Source organism: Solea senegalensis, linkage group LG7, assembly GCF_019176455.1.
Source record: "Solea senegalensis isolate Sse05_10M linkage group LG7, IFAPA_SoseM_1, whole genome shotgun sequence".
In the NCBI taxonomy this organism is placed as follows: domain Eukaryota; kingdom Metazoa; phylum Chordata; class Actinopteri; order Pleuronectiformes; family Soleidae; genus Solea; species Solea senegalensis.
This window is the reverse complement of record NC_058027.1, coordinates 5888786-5909642: the sequence shown is the minus strand read 5'-3', so window position 1 is coordinate 5909642 and position 20857 is coordinate 5888786. Positions and strand designations below refer to the sequence as shown.

Genomic DNA, 20857 nt, shown 5'->3' with positions numbered 1-20857 from the left:
CCAAGGGGGAGGCGGAGGGAGAGAGTGAAGGAGAGAGAGGGAGAGGGTCCATTTGATGTGAACAGATGTATTCCAGTGGCGAGCAGCACTGACTACTAGACAGCATGAGATGGACGTCCTGGAGCTAAACTCAGATACTGCCTGTGGTTCAAATCAAATGCTACTGAAAGATCTTGTCTTGGAGTCATTTTCATGACAAATTCTCCTAGAAAATGTCTTGCCCTCAATGAAACACAAGGTAACCCATACATTATACATGCATTTCTCTTTTTCCAACATAAACAGTTGGTGAGGGCGCAAGCATGCAATTCAAAGAGGTATCAGTCTATTCAGCCTACTGCTTCAGTCATTAGTTTTGGGAAAGCTGAAAGTCAAACTCCAACATGTTTGCAGTTTTCTGACTTTACTTGCACAATGATGCCGTTGCCTTTGTCTGTCTTGACAAATCAAATCACTAGCAGTGCAACACAGCATCTTAACCACCACTACACTAAGAAAGACTGTGGAGCTGAAAAGGCCTTAGTAACAAACATTTACAAAACACACACACTGCAGTTTGAAATCTGAGCTCAAAACAACTCAAATTATGAATAAAAATAAAATATTTGATTTGAGCTTTTTAACTTTTTAACCTTCTTCAGGCATTTCATTTAAAAACAGACTACCTTCAATGCTTTCTTTTTATCTTTTCATTTCCACCTTCTCCAACTCTCAACCTCTCCATAATTCCTGGATGATGGTTTCCACCAACCTCTCTCAGCTTCTTTTGTCTGACTGTAATATGAAAGCCAACCCAGTTCTTTGAAAAGCAGACAAAAGTTAGTGTTGTTCCAAAGAAATACACCCACCTTACATTTAAGAGAGAGTGGGAGTGGCCAATTTAAAGTTTCCAATTGACAATGAGCAATGGGGATTGGGTAACTTGCTTAAGGGTAACCCAGCCCTTGACCTGGCAGGGACTCTACAACACTGCAATTACAAGACAAGTTCCCTTTGCACATGGCCATGGCCTGGTTGAAAAAAATAAACAAACAAAAAACCTACATATATACACGTACACACACACACATACTGTATATACACATGTGCCCAAGCACACCCAAAATGCATCCCTGATATCTGTACTGGACAGTGTTAAAATGTTATTTAACCTGCAATGTATAACATTCTGTTGATTCTATTGGAATGGAATCATGACTTCTGAGTCATTGATGAAGTTCATGATGACTGGGCCCCTCCAATTAAGAGCCCTGCTTAATTGGAGGGGCCACAAACATGATGAAGTCAAGAAGAAGTAATGCTGTCATTAAGACTAGAAATTTGCCAATACAATCATCATGGACATCATTAATAACTCAGTAAGTCATGATGCTTCCGATCCCTTAGTTAATGCATTAATGAATGTCATGTGCCATCATGAAGTCAGGCATGAAAAACCATTATTAGATGTGAATTACCAATAGTTCACTGGGTAATTCATCAATGAATGAATGATTTTACATACATCAATTCATGATAATCTATGCACCCTAACTGTTAAGTGTTACTAGACATTTGAAGTGTTAATAAATCTTTAAAATGCTGATCAATAGTCAGCTGATGGCCTTAAATCACTATTGGTTGGGGAACCACATCAGTCTGAGTTGCCAGCACAGAGGAGCCTTCATTGGATCTATGGACAAGCTTTACCCTTCCCACACACATAACCACCATTTCCACCAAGTGCCCCCTACTCCAGATATGCCTGCACAAACTGTCAAAACCCACACAAACACACTTTCTTCCCAGGCCATTAATATAATAACATGGAAATGGGCTGTCTAATTATCTGCAGCAGAGGGATGAGATCTTGTCTTCCCTCAACTTTCACTTTAACAGGCTACATTGATCTGGAGAGTCTGACCTCCACTGAGAACACGGCTTCAATGCTGCAGCAAGACACAAAAGAAGGGGGACACTTAACTTGTGAAGCAGCCTGCTCAAGTTTGGAATACCCATGTGCTCGTTTCTAACAATCTAGTCATTAAAAGTGAACGTATCGTCTGTGGAGCCTTTATGCTGAACTACAGAGGACCACACTGCATAGTTTTACAAAATGACTAATGGCTGTCTGTGATAACAAACACAGAGTCACACTAAATGCGCTACCACTATTTGGTTATCAAAGTAGGACACTTAATAACTAACCTAATTTTAATAAGTTGTAACCTTCTACTACAGTGGTCAGTAACTAGCTCGCCCATATCAGTATTTGGCCTGGCAGATGATTTCAAAATTGAACTATTTCCTTATTTCATACAGAATGCAAATGTGGGTTTTTTTCTCTGACCGAAGAAGTTTTAAGACACTCACAACTAGGGATGCACGATATATCGGCATTAATATTGTTATCGGCCGATGTTCGTCATTTTTTAACATATCGGCATCGGTTCAATGAGTAAAACTATGCCGATTTTAACAACCGATGTTTTGCAATTGAATAAATATCTGGTTGCCATGAATACTGGCAAGTTTGATAAAGTATTTTAACATGTTTTTTTTTATTATGGCAGCTCTTAGTAGAGCTTGTCAGGTATTGTTTCTCATATTTGTTGTGTAGTTTTATTGTGAAGGGAAGTGGCGCGGTTGTTGTTGCCGGAAGGAAGGGTTGTTGACTTTATTTACGTACCCAGTATAGACGCCCTTATCTCGGTTACAGTAACTTTGGCAGGGTATTATTTTTATTTATGTTCATGTTTGTAATTTATGATCCAAACTTCGATATCGGTAGATATCGGTTATCGGCCATAGCAGCAATATTAATATCGGATATCGGTATCGGCGGAAATAGTCATATCGGTGCATCCCTACTCACAACTGTTATTTCTTAAATGATACACTTCTTAAATTTGTCCAAGATTGGATAAAAACAGGGAAAAAATCTGGATTTGCCTGATGAAGATACGATGTTTTGGCTCAATATTCAATTAGAAAAATGTATTATGATCTGCAGTGTATCTATTTTAACTGATTTCATACAAATTATGCAATAACCATTTCCTCACAGTGTTTATATCACTCACCACCACATGACATCATTTTCCTTGGCTGCTTTATTACGTGATTCCCCAGCTCTACATGTACACACAGGTAATGGAGATTCCATTACAGCTGTCGATTACCCACAGTGTTGCTCTCTGTAGACACATGTTTTCAGTTAAAGCTCTACAGCATCCATTAAAATAAGCCCAAATATGTATTTGCAATGAAACAATTTAATTGGAACCAATGTCCTAAAATGCAATATTGTTCCGGCTGGTTAGCATGGCTGTTTTTTTTATTAAAAACATATTATAAGATAATATTAAGATAGTACAGATATTGTTTTACTTTAATTGTTACATTGTTCATTCACTTTTACCAAGGTCAAATTCAAGCAATCTTCAGCTTATTTGTCATGCTTTTCGAGCACCATGCAGCTGTGGTAAATTAATATGAATATATACATGCTCAAAATGATTATTTTACTCTTCTTATTAAAATATAAGGTGTAATTTTCTATAACTGCCAAAATCGAGGTCCAGGCCCAGTTTTCATTTAGACTCTTTGACAATAGGCTATTTTTGCAAAGGAAATGCAATCACTATTTCAAGCAATTTTAGCACTTTATCCAAAATTCAAGCACCTTTCAAACCTTGAAGACACAACATTAAAATCCAAGCATTTCTCAAGGATTTCAGGCACCCATACAAACTATTTCCTTAGCATTTGCAGTTGCAGTCAAGGTGGATTAGCAGATGCCTGTATCCAAGGGACAAATGCCAAAATGGATTTGAGATCTGTGAGGCCTTCATCTAATTGGATGTTACTTATTGGCCGAAAAGGGCAACTCTCTTCATGCCGTTGCTCATTTTCCCCAGTACTATGGTGATGAACAGAGCAAGATGGAAGAAAATCACTGGCTTGCTCTATACAGTAGATGTCAATTAAGATACTAGTATCTCAATTTCAACCATGAGTGTGTATGAAAAAATGTATCCATACATGAACAAGCACAGTAAATATTACACTTGCAGTCATACCCACACATGAAGAAAACAATAACAACAAGGAGCTTTTCCTCATCCAAATGCCATTTAAGGTCAAAGAAGTAAATCTGATTTGACTGCACTTACATGAGGACAGTGGTAGTAAAGTTACAACACTGGACAAATAAGAGGATGAACTATAAATTCCTTGTGAAAACAATAAAGCAGGCTTCCATGATTTAAAAAAATAGTTGAACAAAGGTAAGTCCCTGTCTTTCTTTAGAGGCACGTCTTATCTTTGTCATTTGAAAGCCACACACTTGCCCGCTCATATACCCAATACATTTGATATTGGATCAAGCCATCCCCAAATAAAACACTTTTCCAGAGCATTCACCTAATCCCAAACCATTTCCAGGCCTGGAAGTAAAGATGTTGTTGTTGTTGTGTTAATGAAGAATTAAAGGCATTTCTGGCACTCCTGGAGTACAGGTATTGAATTAAGTTAGTTAAACTAGTGGTTTAATTACTAATTAAACAACTGGTTGGATGCAGTTTAAACTGGCAATATCAACAAAGACATTATGTTATGACAAATATCTATCAATATGGGAAAATGCTTATGCTGCAACGATTAATCTATTATCAATCAATTCATAAATCGTCAACCTATTTGATTTTTCAGCTTCAATAATTTCCTGGTTTCTTTGCTCCATATCACAAATAAATCATTAAAATTGAATAAATTTGATTTCTGGACGAAACAAGACATTCGAGATAATCATCATTGCCTGGTTTGTGAAACACCAATCAACATTTTTTTTTAACATTTTCTGACATAAAGACAAAGACAATAAATTTTTTATAAACTAATAAGAAAATAATCATTGGTTGCAGCACATGTACGTCTTTTTTTGCCATACTGCCGAGCCTTACTACAACATATTACGTACTATTCCATTATGATGGTGGCTTGCTTAAATAAAACTGAATCGCCAATAAAATGTTCCTGGTACGTATTGTGTTTGCAGACATTCATCATGTTTGACAAAAAATACAATTATTTTATTTAAAATAATAAAATTTGAATTAAGTTAGAATAGCAAAATGGCTCTTTAATGGTTTTATTCCACTGGTGTGCCTTCATGTTAAATTAAAGAGGTGATCTCACTGCTGTTGGTGGAACTGAAAAAAAAACATGAGACGGGATGAGGAGCATAGTGGGAAAAAAAGGGATCAGAATTCCACATATCCCCTCAATTCCCACCTGCCAGTCGTCTCCAAAACTTGCTGTGATTTTCACCCTCTCTTTGTGCCTGCCCTGCACACAGAGGAAAGCGCTGCTATACATGTTTTATCTCTCTCTATTGACACTGATGATCTCAAAGAGCTTCTCCAGAGGCCATGTGTGAAATCACAGCAACTGCGTCAAGTTCTGAGAGCTGTCAGCACTGTCTCGGGCCGTCCACTCACTACATGTACTTGTTTGTTTCTCCTCTTTTTTTTCTGTTCCACTAAAAGAACTGTGTTTAAAAAAAAAAAACTAAAAAACATAGACTTCAAATGGTGTGTTCCATTTGAAGCCCGGAACTCGGAAATTCCAAGCCTTCAACAGGAACGCCCTGTGGACATGGATTTCCAACTCCATCATACAGTTCTAGCACTCCTGGGCTCTACTTGGCTGGACTCTACCCGGTTTGGTATCAGGCACATCTTTCCATTACTTCAGAACTTCCTCAATGTGGGTGGGGTCATCATAGCACAGCTGCGTGAAACTGTGGCGACGTTATTTTAGACGCGATACAAACACACAAACTAGTGACTGGCAAAGCAATTGTTTTTGGTGTACTGAATCATTAGAGTCACTTCAAAAAGGTGAATTCAAAAAGATTCACCAATTCACTGAATTGTTCCTTACTTAGAACAGTACTCGGTACTCTAATACGGTTGAACAAGTTGTACTTCTGTACTTCTTTGATGCCTTTCAGCAGTGCTGTCGCTAAATAAACCAGATTCCTCTGTTAAATATTGAGGTTTTAAAAATGTCTTTGCTAAATGTGGGAAACCTTTCAGGGGTACAGGACTGAGAGCTTCAAGTCTTTTTAAATGGTCTACATTTCGACATTGTTCGGTTTGGTTCTTTGTAGGACAGCGCGCTCATGACTCTTCCGATGACGACACTCTCTGACCAATCAGTGACCGGCAGTGTGTTGACATCACATTAGCTCAGCACCATAAAAGCACCAGGTACCAAGTTCTATTTCTAATGGTAAAGGTGAAATATAAGGTGATCTCACTCTCTTAATGGACTTTATATTTATCTGACTAGCTTTTACTTGATAAGCCTTTTAGAACCCTCAGGTCTTCTGGTTGTGGCCTTTTAAATCATCCTAGAGTAAAAAGTAAAACTCACTGGGGGCAACTTTTCATTGCAATGGCCCACTTTGTGGAAAAGCCTCCCCGAAGACCTGAAGGCAGCACAGAATACCCATGTTTTTAAAAGTAACCTCAAGATATAGTATTATTCTTTTTTTTATAATACTATTCATAATTTTGTTTTTATCTAATTCTACTTTTCTTGCTCTTATTCTAGATTGTCTTTTAGCGCTCCTTGCCATTCTTATTCTTTTTTTTTTCACTGTGTGTTTCTTGAATACTTTATTTCTCTATCTATTTTAAGCTACTTTAGTATCTGCTTTATTTCAATTTCAATTCCTATTTTAATACCATACCTTTTAGTTGTGATATGTTATTAAACCTAAGCATTTCCCCAATGATGATGATGTGTCCTGACAGATTTGTCTCTATTAATGTCTTTTGGAGGGGGTTGGGTTTATTAAATTATGTAAAGCACTTTGTGCTACAATGTATACCTGAGTGACTGATTGTCACTTGCAGCTACCACATTCGATGTGAATGGAATGCACCATTTCCCCTAAATTTGATTAGTATGATCTTTATTTTTGTTGATAGTACCTTTACTTGTTTTGTTCTTTATTCTCTCATTTTAATATTTATAAAAAAATATCATGATTATTCTAATGAGAGATCAACTTAGTAGCAAATTTGCACATTGTCATATATGACATTAATTAGAGGAGAATATATTATCTAAATTTGAGGACATAAAAGAAGCAGTGTCCATTGCTTCACTTGTGTTCAAATGCTACTGAGTAAAAATAAATAAGTGGTATGACATTATAAATACTTTATCAAAGTGCCACAGCGACCATTACAAAAACACTTTAAATTCAAAGCTGCATGTTTTCATAAAGCATTAAAATGTGTATGCATCGCAAATAGGGTATTAAATCAGAAAAGGAACAGTCACAATACTCAATTCATTTATAGATTAATAAGTAGCCAGCCCTGTGGCTTTCATTGAATAACCCCTTTGAAAAACATATGAGCCAATCAGCATGAAAATGATAAAACAGCAAGAAATCAAATCAAGAGTCATAATAATATTTCTGAGAGCTTACAGCAAGGCCACCAACACAATCGCCTATGTAATCAAACGTTCACAAATCTGAACACACACCACACTCGGATTATTTAAGGGGGGGGAAAAGGCAATTTATGGTCAGATATGAAAGCAATGAAGCTTAGTTGGAACTGCTGGAAGAAACGCTGCAGTCTCATATCGCAATCTAATATTCCTGTTCAGGTCCATGTGAAAACACAGTGAAAGTTAACACACTGCACCACGAACAAAATTAAGTGGGAGATGAACTAAATCAATGTGCTTTGTGGTTAAGGAACTTTACCCCAGTCTGGTAGTTCAGCTGGGTCAGGATGAAGCTACATTTGTCTTCACAAAGCCTTTTCCATCCCAGCACTTACCAAAGATGAATGAGGACTTTTTTCCCCAAAAAATGTTCCCTTAAGTAAGCTACTTTTGCTTTCTTACAATATTCACTTAAAATCTGAAATATGTGTTCATTTTTACCAAGATTGATGAGATGGTTCTGACTCTGATGGTTCACTCAGGGACAGATGTCGTTAGACTGAAAATCATAACATTTCTTTAAATTTAAACAAGATTTAGAAAGAAGAAGGATTGCACTGAAATCCCATCAGTCACCGTCAGGATATTTTCTTAAATCATTTCAGAGAAAAACATTTAAAAAATGGGTTATCCATCACTATGGCTCTACGTTACTTTGGGGCTGACTCATCTTCAGGTTATAATCAGAGATCATACTTTTCAGGTCTGATTCGATTGTAACGTAGCACCATGGTGATGGCAGTAGTGTGTTCAGGGCCAGACTTTTCTCTCAGTCCTGTACCACAAACAGACCCAAAAAACTCCTTTGTCCCAGTGGCCATAATACTGAACTTACCAGTGAACAATGTGTATAGTGTAATATATAAATCAGTGTTTATTTTGCATCTTAAAGCGGCCATAGCATGGTCTTATCTCGCTTATATGTGAGATACGGAGGTGTACTTACAAACATGAAGTCGTTTTTCTGGTTAAAAACATCCGATTCGCTACAAACAAGCCGATGTAGATGTATCACTGACGCTCTCGTCAGCCGTGCTGTTTCAGACCAAAACCACACCCGTAGAACACGGATTGCCTTGTGATTGTTCTGATTGTTATGGACTTTTAGGGCTTCATAAACAAGGTAATGACGCAGATACATACAAAAATGCAGCGTTAATTGGCACTTCCGGGCTATGGGATCTTTAACTTATCACAGTATTTGTTAGTGTTTAGTACTTTTGCTCCAATACAGCTGTGACTGGATAACTGAATTTTGTGCAGGATTAATAAAGTATCTATATATCCATCCATTCATAATCTATAACCTATCTATCCAGCAGCATTTAACAATACATGAGCAAAACCTGCATATCATTATTCCATATTTATCATTTTAAAAAAATTTTTATCTATGAATATTGACTCCAATTTTGGATCACTCTGCAGATCAGTGACATCCATCTATTTAATAAAATGATTCAGTCCATATTGGCACCACAAATTAATGTTAGATCAGACTGAGCACTCATTACAATCCCAGAAAGAACTAGGATTGGATAGGATTCACATTTGAATGGATACTAGTGTTTCAATGGATACCAGTATCGTTGGGTATACCAGTACAGGAACTTTTATTTGAACTTTATATTTCAACTAATACCATTGAATATTGAAATAACATTTTGCTACAAAAAAAAATTTGGAAGTCCATGTGAAAATAAGCTTCTCTTTCTCACTTGATTTAATAGTAAGTGAAAAACTCTCAGTAAATACTACTGACAATTTACTGAGAGTTTCAGACCTTCAATAGAACACAATGACAATTCTGGAAATTACGTTCCCATTTAGTGGTTTGCTTCATTAAATGTCAGAAACTATTGAACAATGTTGATCAGTGTTTCCCAAACCTGAGAATGAATATTGACATTTAAAAAGCTGAAAAACTAAAAAATTTGTTTTAACTATATAAAAAAAACACTCAAACTGATCAATTATCAATAGAGATGCTGATTAATAAGATAATAATAATAATAATAGATTAATAATCAATTCATTGATTAGTCATAGCAGCCCAAGTTGCAAAATGTAGTTCAATTTGTGGAAAATTAGTCCACCCTTCTCAATTTCAAAACTGAGAGCATTTGTTCGAGCCACCATAATAACCCTCTTCACTTAAATTAACCGAATGTTGATTAGTAACATTAAAAGCAAGTAAGTTCAGTACCCAACATATGTTTTGGCACTTTTCTACTACACAGTCCTGGTACGCCTTGCATCGGCTCAGCTTTGTTTTACATGCGACACACACAAACTAGTGACTAGTCTTATAAAGATTTAAAGATAAAGATTTGCTCACAGAATCGTTCAGTACTTCCTGCATGACCGGAGCACAGACTCCGTCTGACAGTCACTGAGCCGAAATACAGCGGCAATGGTTGTGATCCCGCTTTTGCTAAATGCGCCAGTTCAATGTTGAGATTTTAGACATTTTCTTGCTAAATGTTGGAGATTAACGCACTTTTTCAGGATTTTTAAGTCTTTTTAACCGATCTACAGTTCGGCATTGTTAGGTTGGATTCTTGTGTTGGACGTATGGTATCGGATCAACTCGCTTGGAACCTTGCAAGAGCAGATACTAAAAAAGTACATGGTACTATCACTAATGGAAAATCAAAAACTGAAAAACAATGCATAGAAAAGCAATGAAACAGTGAAATTAATTATATATAAAATAAAAAATAATATATATACTAACCTTTAGTTTCTGTTCCAGAACAATCATGAAGCCAGATCATGCAGCCAAGCAGAAGTTGCAATAAAAAAGAAAAGAATATAGCAAAAGCAAGAGCAGAGAGGAAGAGAGCAAAGAGAAAGAAGAAAAGCTGATTAGTCAGGTATGAAGAAAGCAATATTTCAGACATTTTGTTGGCAACAGAGAAACAAAAAAATGCATTGCAATGAATATAAAGCAAAGTTACAGCACAGAGAGAGATTTTGCAAACATCAGCTGAAGGGAGTGGTCATTGCTGTGAAGTTGGACGACTATGGATGAATCTACATTTCTGACTATAATGGACTTGTCAATTGTAGAAATTGAGCAGGGTGACTATTTCTCACAATCACTTAAAATTAGATACTATATCGCCCTGTCAATTCCTGGAATGGTGTAATGTTCTCGCAGTGAAGCAATGGTTTTAGTCTCTGGTCAGACAAGCTTTTATCACGTTCAATCAATGCATGTGAATGTGTCTGATTAGTTCAAACAATCAAGATTAAAAATATTTTTTTAAAAATAACCGAGAGATTAATTGATTATGAAAATAATCGTTCAGTTTTAGTCAAAGTTACAAGTGAATTTCACTTATTTTTGTGTAGGAAAGGGTTTAAAACATAAAATGCAGAGGCTTCAACTGCAAGTTCTCCCCCAGCTTCAAAAGGATAAACTATTTTCTCAGTCCATGTGTTCTCCGACAAAAATACAGCCACAAAACAAGAGCTCGAGTTGCAGGGAAACTACAGATTTCTACAGTCACTTCACTATCACAAAGGTCAACAGACAATATGTTCCAAAGACACGCAATAATACTAAAGCTGAGCTGATATACTACTCGATTTCTTTCTCTTCTGATGTTCCCTGATGAAGCTCCTTATGGAGATGAGAGAAGGACGCCTCTCCAGTGTGACGAGGTTCGCCCTCATCATAAGAGACGGTAACCACAATTAAAGTCCTCAGATGTCATGGGAACAGCTTAAAGCTCAGGGTTCAGAGAGAGAGACAGTCTAGCATCATTAGTGATGCTTAATTTATAATCTGTGATGATTAATAACAATGAGATAACCCTCACTCATGGATCTACAGTAATGATTAACTTTAGTGAACCCCCTACTGTTTGTGTTTAACCTGAACACGCACGAGGACGACTTCTGTCATGCAGCACCTCCTCTTCCTTCTCAAAGCATATAATCAGCATTCAAGGAACAAGGCACGACGTTTACACAACCTTTGTGAAATAAAGGAAGCTGACGTGTGAGCAGTTCAGAATATGTTAGCATGTGTGAGAGCCCACAGAGCATTTCACAAAGAATTAAGAATCAAGTCAATAGCTAGGTCAGCTCGTTTTATATATTTTAAACCTGTAAATAAAATATTTGTGCTAATGCATTTACCACCTATAGCTATAAACAGCTATTTCAAAAACATAATGCTCCAAGTGTGAAACAAATAAACAGCACATAACACCTGTCTGTTTTTTTACACTCTGTGCTTAGTGTATGCAAGTATGCAAGTACTCCTGTGTTTTGTTCTTCAGTGTATAGGATTACATGTTTTTTGTCCTTTTTCCTGATAACAGATCCAGTGATTTTGGCCAAATACTGAGGATCATATCAACTCATCCCTAGAAAAATATGGTGACAAGTCCGAAGAGTCCTAGAGCTTTGTCATGATACACTATCTAAAACCTATTTTTTTAGTCTCATTGTTATCAAATGTTATTACACAAGCTAATGTGTATTATTTTTGTTTAACACATCATCTTTATTTTATTTATGGTTTTTCATGATTGCCAACTACACTGCAACAATAAATCGATTATGAATCGATTACTAAATTAATCGTAAACTATTTTGATGATCGATTTATCTGTTTGAGTGTTATTTTAAATCATCAAAATTAGCTTTCTGCTTTAGCTAGTTAAATGTGAATATTTGATAGCTTCTTCTGCTCCAAATAAGAAATCATTAAAACTGATTCATTTTGGTTAAGAACAATTATTTTGAGGTTTGAAAAACAAACATTTTACGGATAAAACACGCAATCAATCAATGGAGAAAATAGTTGACCGATTAATAGATTATGAAAATAACGGTTAATTGCAGCCCTTGAATGTAAACAGTATGTACATTCAAAAAGAGAATAGCTGCTTTGTAAAAGATTTAACTAATGACTGCTTTTCATCTTCACATAAACTCTATGTATGGAGGCTGATAGCACTACAATAAGTCCTTGGACAAGAAAAATGCATGGTCCACACTCTGTCAGCAGCATCGGAGATGATGTTAAAGCATCATACAAGCTCTATATACATTTATAAAATATGCATCATGTATGGTGTTGAGTAAAGGGTAGGAGACATCAGGCCTCTGGGCCATACTCCACCTGTGAGACTATTTGATCTGGCCTGCAAGATGATTCATAAATACTTAAAAATGAACTCCAGCCACCCATCCATCATCAACTCAGACAAAAAGACAGACATGTGGGAGAACGTGCAAAACTGGGATTAGGAATTGAGCCTTCTTGCTATGAGGCACCACTGTGCTACCTACCTCAGGATTCTGATAACAGCCAGCAAGTGTTTTTTATGCAGTAAAAGAGAAAAAAATGACTAGGAAATGACTATGTCCTTCAGTGTGGTCAGGGTGAACAAAACACAAATTGTTAATGCTATTTGAAACGATGCATGTAAGTTTTGTTTAAGTGAGCAAGTGGCTTAAGAAAGTGAAACTTCACTCAGGAGGAGAATTTGTAAAAGAGCCATTGTTGTCAGAGTGGAGCTGCTCGAGAGCAGACAAATTGCAAAAGTGCCGGTTTGTCACAGAACTGCAGACTTGGTTACTGATATGGCCAAAGATATTCAACGGACACTGAAGGACGCCGCAAAAAGTTTTTCTCTCCAGCCTGCAGACATGACAAATACCACAAGACTGAACATTTATTCATGTGGGATCACTATGAGTTTCATGATGTGGGAGGAACAATTGTTTTTGCAAGCCATGCATGGAAATACCAAAGGTATAGAGATTTGTCTGAGCTGGATGTTCTGTCGAAAACTTTAACATCATTTGTTTGGCAATGTTTTTTCACTACCATTCATTCATTCATTCATTCATTCATTCATTCATTCATTCATTCATTCATTGTCTATCGCTTAATCCTCCACATGAGGGTTTAGGGGGAAGCTGATGCTAATCCCACCTGACATAGGGTGAAAGGCAGGGTACACCCTGGACAGGTTGCCAGTCCATCGCAAGGCCCACATCTCGAGGGTAACAGCCATTCACTCTCACATTCTCAGCTACAGTCAATAAAGATTGCCCAATTGACCTCTGCATGTTTTTGACCATGAGAGCTGGAGAAAACCCACGCACACATAGGGAGAGCATGCAAGGTCCTCCATGACTACCAACCAGAGGATATTTGTGCTCATACTTTTCATAGATAAGCTTCATGTCAGTCAACTTGACAGTAATAGAGCAAAAAAGTTGTATTGGTGTGTTGCATACACAGCTAAAAACAGGCTAAAGCTGGGGATAGCTTAGAATGGCCACACTACATTTCAACTATTTTCTTGAGTTACATGATGACAAATTAAATCCCTTCCCAGCCGATTGGTTTGCCTGAAAAAAACTGACAAGAATGATGACACCAGTGCCTCCCTGAAATTCACTGATTTGTTTTTAGAAGAGCTTGGATTGGCCAAACAAAAAAAATGTAGGGAGCTTTAAAGATGACAGTGGGAGAAGTGCTGTTCTCTAGTCTGCACTACATAATGCAACTGGAGACTGTAAATAATTAACTGTTATTCAATTAATTTGTTTTGGATATAATACGAAAAGTATGTGAGCAGTTTAAAAGCAGTTTTGTTTAAAAATGTTATCTCCATGAAACTAATTTCAGATTAAAAGGGTTAAAAAAGATGCACTACTTGAGGAAATGGGAAGAATTGTACTCATATGTTTTGGTACATGTCGGTAAAGAAATTAAACAAACAATAATGCATAAATATAGAAATAAACAGATAAGTGTGCACATTATCTATGCTTATGAGACAATTGCCACAGAAATGATTTTAGATTTAATCTCTATAAAATATAAAACAAATATAACTTTGCAGTTATGAAATTTGGGAGGATGATAATATCTCAAGAAGCCAGGGGGGGAAATATTGGACTGCGTGCCTTGAGTTGCAATGGTATGAAGTGACCAGACTATCGCAGACAAAAGAAGAAAAAAGGGTTGAAGCACATTAAAAAGAACTGGTGTAAGGGACAAAACATAAGGAAATATTATAAGACTGAAAGCATGTATCATTCTCTCCACATATATTATATTATATATTTAATACAAGAAATTGTAGCAGAGATGTCTCTGATCATTTGACCAGATTTCTCCACCTTAATACATATCAGATTCTTTGTGTGATTACTCCCTGACAACAGTCTGTTACACTTAACAAAGATCTGTTATACACTTTTGACCAATTACAATCTAGTATTCAACCAAACCGTGCAATAAGTTATGTATGCCAATGTGTCAAGTCAAGTGCAGTGAAATACAGGAGAAACTTGTTTTTGGTTGCCGTCAATAACATTACTAGAATTCAGAATACACATAAATAATGTGACTAATAACAAATTTAAAAAAAAATTTAAAAAATCGGACCAAAATAATCATTAGTTACAGCCTTATGTTAAACTGAAACTGATGAAAATGTTGCTTCTCCAAGTTTTCTAAACTGGTTTGTGTGTATGAGTGTGCGCTGCAGCCGCAACACACCAAGCAGAGAGGGCAGACCAGAGTGGATCAAAACAAGGTGTCATATTAAAATATGATCAATTGCATCAACTACAAGTAAAATGTTATTTAGTTTACTGAGTCTGAACCAAAGCACCACATGAAGGACCTGCTCACTAAAGTAGACAAGAGCCAGCTCATGTTGGAAACTCTGTAGCTGGAGTAAAAGATTGGGGAGATTAGTTAAAAACTGCACAGATCTGCTCCAATCCAATATTTGAGATTGGGATCGTTACAGTTTTGTTTATCTTAAAAAATTCAATCCCACATAAAAAAGGTTGGACTAAACTCGCCCTAGGAAAAGATCTGTACAAGAAGTCAAAGCAGGAATAGCACTGTCAGTGGCTCTGTTAGAGCAACCTCATGCGTTTCCCTCAGGAATTTAAACCTCTCACTGTCTCTCAAGAAATATTTTTTTAAACTATTCTTTGCAGTTACCTGAAATGTCTCACCTGAAAAGCCTGCCATTTGAAACAGTGTGGGGCTAGCTGAGTTTGACATTCCCCCTACAATACACAGAGCCACTCCACAAACACTCCTTTCCCATGTTTTGAAAAGTTGATGGGAACTTTTATTATTTGGTGAACAGAAGCAGAAACAGACACCAGTCTACAGCCTTTTTTGTGTCACACAAAGCAAGCTGTCCCCTTGCTTTCACTCTCACAGAGCAGCAGCTGTGTTGTAAAAGCACACAGACACAGGGAGAAGTAGAAAAGAACAGCGAGGATGGAAGCTGGCTTCCTGGTCTTAGCTTTTAAAATATAGATTCAATCTTGGGGTCAGGTGTGGCCTTTCTGTTCCATTACATAAAATAGCATTTGAAAAGAAATTGTGGGCAGTAGAGTTTGCACTGCTTAGAAACATGGAAAATACATTTTAAACAAAATTAAATTCAGTTTGGCAATTATATCAACAGAAGCTTGTTATTTGACATTTAAAACCAGAGATAAATGTGGTTTTGTACATGCAAGGAGGCATTAATGAAAATAGCCCAGACAACCTGGTTGTGCACAGGATGGGTGTCATAATTAACTACACAGGAAGAGAGCCTTTCCTTTTATTGAGTGAGGAAAATGGGAAATCAACAACCTTCTTTTCCTGCAACACGATCCTATCTGACCACCACCATTGATCTGCTGTAGCAGGGTGCAATTAAATGTGATATATATTAGGCATTTTGCTTCTGTAGTGTTTCCTCTAGCAGCATGAATACTAAACCAGTTATGTTTGTGTATTTGTCGAGTTTGTATAGTTGATGTATTTGTACATCTATAGAGCTCCTGTAGCTGACGTCAAACAACCAAGGTATTGCCCTCTTTTTATCAAAGTGAAGATGGTAGATGATGTTGTACCAAAACAGACGCAGACGGGCTAATGTAAGAGCATTTAACCGGACCCCCACAAATCCAGAGAGACAGCGGAAATGAACTCCTGCTATAAAACATGCTCACATCGAGCAAAAGACGACCAAGCGATGGGAACAAACCTAAGCAATGGACTAGTAAATCATGAACTAAGACTAGATTTACCAAGAGCTAGACTGCACAGCAATAATAACAAATCAATTATTTACATTTACACTGCCCATTGCTAATGCCATGGTTCATACATGTTTTCCAAGGTCAAATTCAAGCATTTTTAAGGTTATATTCAATGATGAGGTGGAATTTTGCTATAAACAACAAAAACTGGGTTTTATAATAGTGACTGTCACACAAAAAAGTGAGGTCCAGGTCCAGTATTTATTTACTACTTGGCCAATAAAGCTATTTTTGTGGAAGAAAAGCAGTCAGTATTTTTTAGCACTTCATCGTGAACCCAAGCACATTTCAAATCCTGAAAACAACATTAAAATCCAAGCATTTTCATGGTTTTTAATCACCCATACGAACTGTAATGCTAACGTTGTGCCACGTGATGCTAAAGCAACACTCACGCTTCCAGTAACAACAATGCTATCTTGAGCTGGTAGACTGCAGAGTTGAATGTTTGTCAAAAAGCCAATATTGCATCCATCTGTTTGCCTCCAGGTTGACAGGTTGTCAGGAAACCGCAGGTTTGGAATCATGTCCTGTTCGATTGTTTCCAAACTTGTGAAAAGCACACCGGGGGCATTGTAAGGATCAGTCTCTTAAGTTTTGCAATTTATCGGTCGATAAATTAAATCATTTAAATCATTTAAAGTGTAAAAAATGACAGGTTGAACACCAGTGTTGTTAATTTTTGCTGCATCTTAATATGTGTTTCGACCAAGTGGAATGATTTGGTTTGGTTTGGTACAGTACGTGTATTTTTGCATTTCCAAGGAATAGCAAGGAATAGTACCAAAATAACCAGCCCCAAGTGCATCATTTTTAGGCACCCTTCACTTGGGGTACCAGAGTAAAATGGTACGATAAGGTGGAGCTAAACCAGCTCCACCCACAACAGTCAGCTGATTGGGCAGCAGAATAAAACACAACATCTTTTTCAGGTGTCTTTCTCTTTGACACTTGGATTTTATACTCATACAAAACCTGATGTTTTCTTGATACAAACAGCCACAAACCAAATGAGGAAAAAAAAAGAGCTGCAGGATCCCCTCCATTGTTGTCTGCTGTGTTGCGTTCAATGTCATTCATTGTCAACACACCAGTATGACGTCACACCAGGCCAGGCAGAGCCATCTGGCACCTGCTACCCACCACCACCAAGGAAAGGTCGAAACACAAGCTTGACCAAGAGCTGTACCCTTCCAAACTGTACCATGCAGTACCAAACCCAACCGTACCATGAGGGAAATACAATATTAGGCTGCCATGATGGCGTTTCACATGACATCCGGAGCTCATTATGTCAGGATGTGATATTTTGACTCCACAGTTACTTGCAGTTTGAATCATATAAATTATCTAGTTCCATTAATCACAATGTAATTGTACATTGTGTGTATTAAACTGCTCGATAAAACTCAAGCTCTCTTGCTTCTATCAAAGTGCAGTTGCCTTTGTAGTTTCCAAGATTAACTGGCATCGATGACAACTTGCTGCAGAAGTCCACAAAATTCCACTATCTCCGGCATCCCCCCGCTAACACAATCCATTTCACTGACGCTAATTAGTTCTTAATTGAATACTAAGTGAAATGTGAGCTGCATACAAATGTATTTTCTTTGTTGCTTAGTAGGAGAGTGATTTGAATTTTAATAGTTAAAAGAGCGAAGAGTGAAATCAGATACCAAATGTGCAACCATCTGCTGTAATATTTCTGGCACTATTCAACATTAATTTGCCAATTATCTTCGCAATGTGTGGTCAGGTTGAAAAACATATTTGTTTTACACCATACCATCTTTCCAAGTTATCCTTTTTTTCTTTGTTTAGCAGCATAGCATGTCTGTTTGTTTATTTGTTGTGTGTGCTGATGTTTTCAACATAGGTGACATTCACCTCCAGGATAATTAGCAGGTTTTCTTAATTGGATGTAGAGGTTTGATACTTCTTAACTGTGAGCCTTAGATGTGTGCAGCTATGCGAATGGAATGCGAACAAGCACAAAGAGAACGCTTCCACCTATTACTTAAATCCCAATGGATGTAACCATTCAAATGTTTACCAGATAAATCAGCATAAATAAGCAAACACCCAATTTGTATTCATTTCTATTCACCACCATGCACCTGTGTTAATGTTACTCTGCTATTGCTCAATTGCAACTGAAGACATAACCTAACAAACACAACAAAATGGTGTCTCCTCACTCTTCTGCCCTTAATTGAAAGCCTTCATTATTTTTTATCATTGTTTTATTTCTTCTTTTGGGAGAGGACGTGCATGTCAGACATTTACAGCTAATGAACACAGATTTGAGAAATGAGCCACGATATCAACTCACATTATTCAGTAGTCTCACTCTGACCTATTCCCTAACGTGAAGAAACAGCCATTAATCGCAATTTGTTCACCGGGGAGAATTGTTAAAGTAGCACTGACCCTTTGCCAAGCATCACACTCTCTATATCCATGCTCTTAGACAAACAGAGGAGCTAAAGAAGATATTGAAAATGTGAATATAATTATAAATAATTCTTCAAAATAAAGTAATATAAACAATGGTGAAATATGAAAAGTTTGAGTCTTTTCTTACCACAATAAAAAAAAAAGAATATTCACAGTCACTTTGAGCTAGACAAATATGGATATTATATCAATATTGTGACATACAAGATATCTTTGTCATATCATTATTAGGCATCTGTGTTAACCTTACCTGGTTTTAAAGCCTGTTGCATTGATTATATATATGTGTATTCTATTAAATAAATTTGTGAAACACACTAAAAATCATGAATTAAATATTATATATTGATTAATAGAATCGTCATCAAAAAGTCACTTCATAACAGTTAATTTTAAGATCATGTAAATTAGATCATGAACAGTAGATATTTTATTTTAGATTGTATTTACAGGGTATTTTCTAGAGAAACAACCTGTGTGCATCCCCATATAGATCGTATATCGAGATATAGACTAAAAATATCCAGATTTGTATTATTTATAAGCCATATTGCCCTGCCCGACAGTCACTGTATTTTTATACACTTGATTAACTTGTGGGCTGCAAAAAATATAGAGATGGTCTGAAAACAAACAGTTCTCCAACCACATTCAGCAGTTTGTGTACAGAATGGCAGGGATTTTCTACTGTGAAAAGCACAAACATTTCCAAACAATAGGGGAGTCTAAAGGGACAAAAATTAAAATTGAATGAGGAAAAACTGAGTGAATACTGTTTCGCCCTGTGTCCTTTTTTAATGTTTAATGCTGATCCAGATGCTGCTGCTCTTAAGTGAGATGAAACATGATGCTACATGGCTGTGTTAATAAGACAACAGGCCCATGTGCACATACTGTACACGGACACTCGACGACACACAGCAGCAGCAGCAGTCGCACCAGTGTGTTTGTGTGTGTGAGACAGCTGAGCCCAGCAGCTATGCTGTTCCTACAACCTCCACAGGGAGTCAGGACAGGAAGAGAGGAAGTAAAACAACACTGGGAACAATGTCAAAGGTTTGAAACTGGTCAAATGCCATATCTAAAATGCATCACTCATGACGAGTAAGAAAACCAGACAGATGGCATACTGGAAAAAGCAACACAATTGGTTTGCTTGTCTCCTCATACAATGATAATTACGGTTACTTTAAATTAGTACACAATGTGTGCATGTGTAGAAGCTCCAGGTCATTACCCTAACACAGTTTCACAACCGTTTCCAACGTCCACTGAGGGGTAAATAAAGCTTCACGGAGGGGTCGCACAGCATTTTGAATTTTGTGGGTGCAATGATTTTTAAATGTAAGATAATAGGGATGGGTCAAAATGTATCAAGTCGGTGATATATCGGCAAACTTCCACATGCAATAAGAGAATTGATACGGGCTGGGGAAGAAAAAAAACAATATTTTAAATCAACAAATTAAGGTGCTCTAAGGTAAACAGTCCCTGCCAGTTTCACTCGCCGCTACTTGATGTCCCCTTACGGCAGTGTTGCTCAAATTAATAATGAATAACAGGGCGGAAGTTACCTGGCTTAAGTAGACGACTATGGTAAGAGATGCCCCATCCACATTCCAATACATAGACTTTATTCACTTTTTTCTCTATGTTGTGAATAAATCCTGCACTTTTCAGACATTCATTTTGTTTTCTTCAGTTAGATATTGTGATGTTTCAGAATCATCGTATTGCGATTATATCGTGGACCATGTATTGCGTATTGTATCGTGAGGTACCCAGT

General features: G+C 37.0%; 1 protein-coding gene across 3 annotated transcripts in view; it reads right to left on the bottom strand.

Moving 5' to 3' along the window:
* The window catches only part of LOC122772492 (protein diaphanous homolog 3-like), a 217830-nt gene that overhangs the window by 140739 nt on the left and 56234 nt on the right, over positions 1-20857 (bottom strand). For 2 of the 3 annotated variants that reach the window (XM_044030596.1, XM_044030597.1), the window contains exon 18: positions 10253-10261. The exons of the other annotated variant lie outside the window; for it this stretch is intronic. In XM_044030596.1, coding sequence (XP_043886531.1) covers positions 10253-10261 — 9 coding nt within the window. The remainder of the gene's footprint in view (positions 1-10252; positions 10262-20857) is intronic. 3 annotated transcript variants of the gene reach the window in all.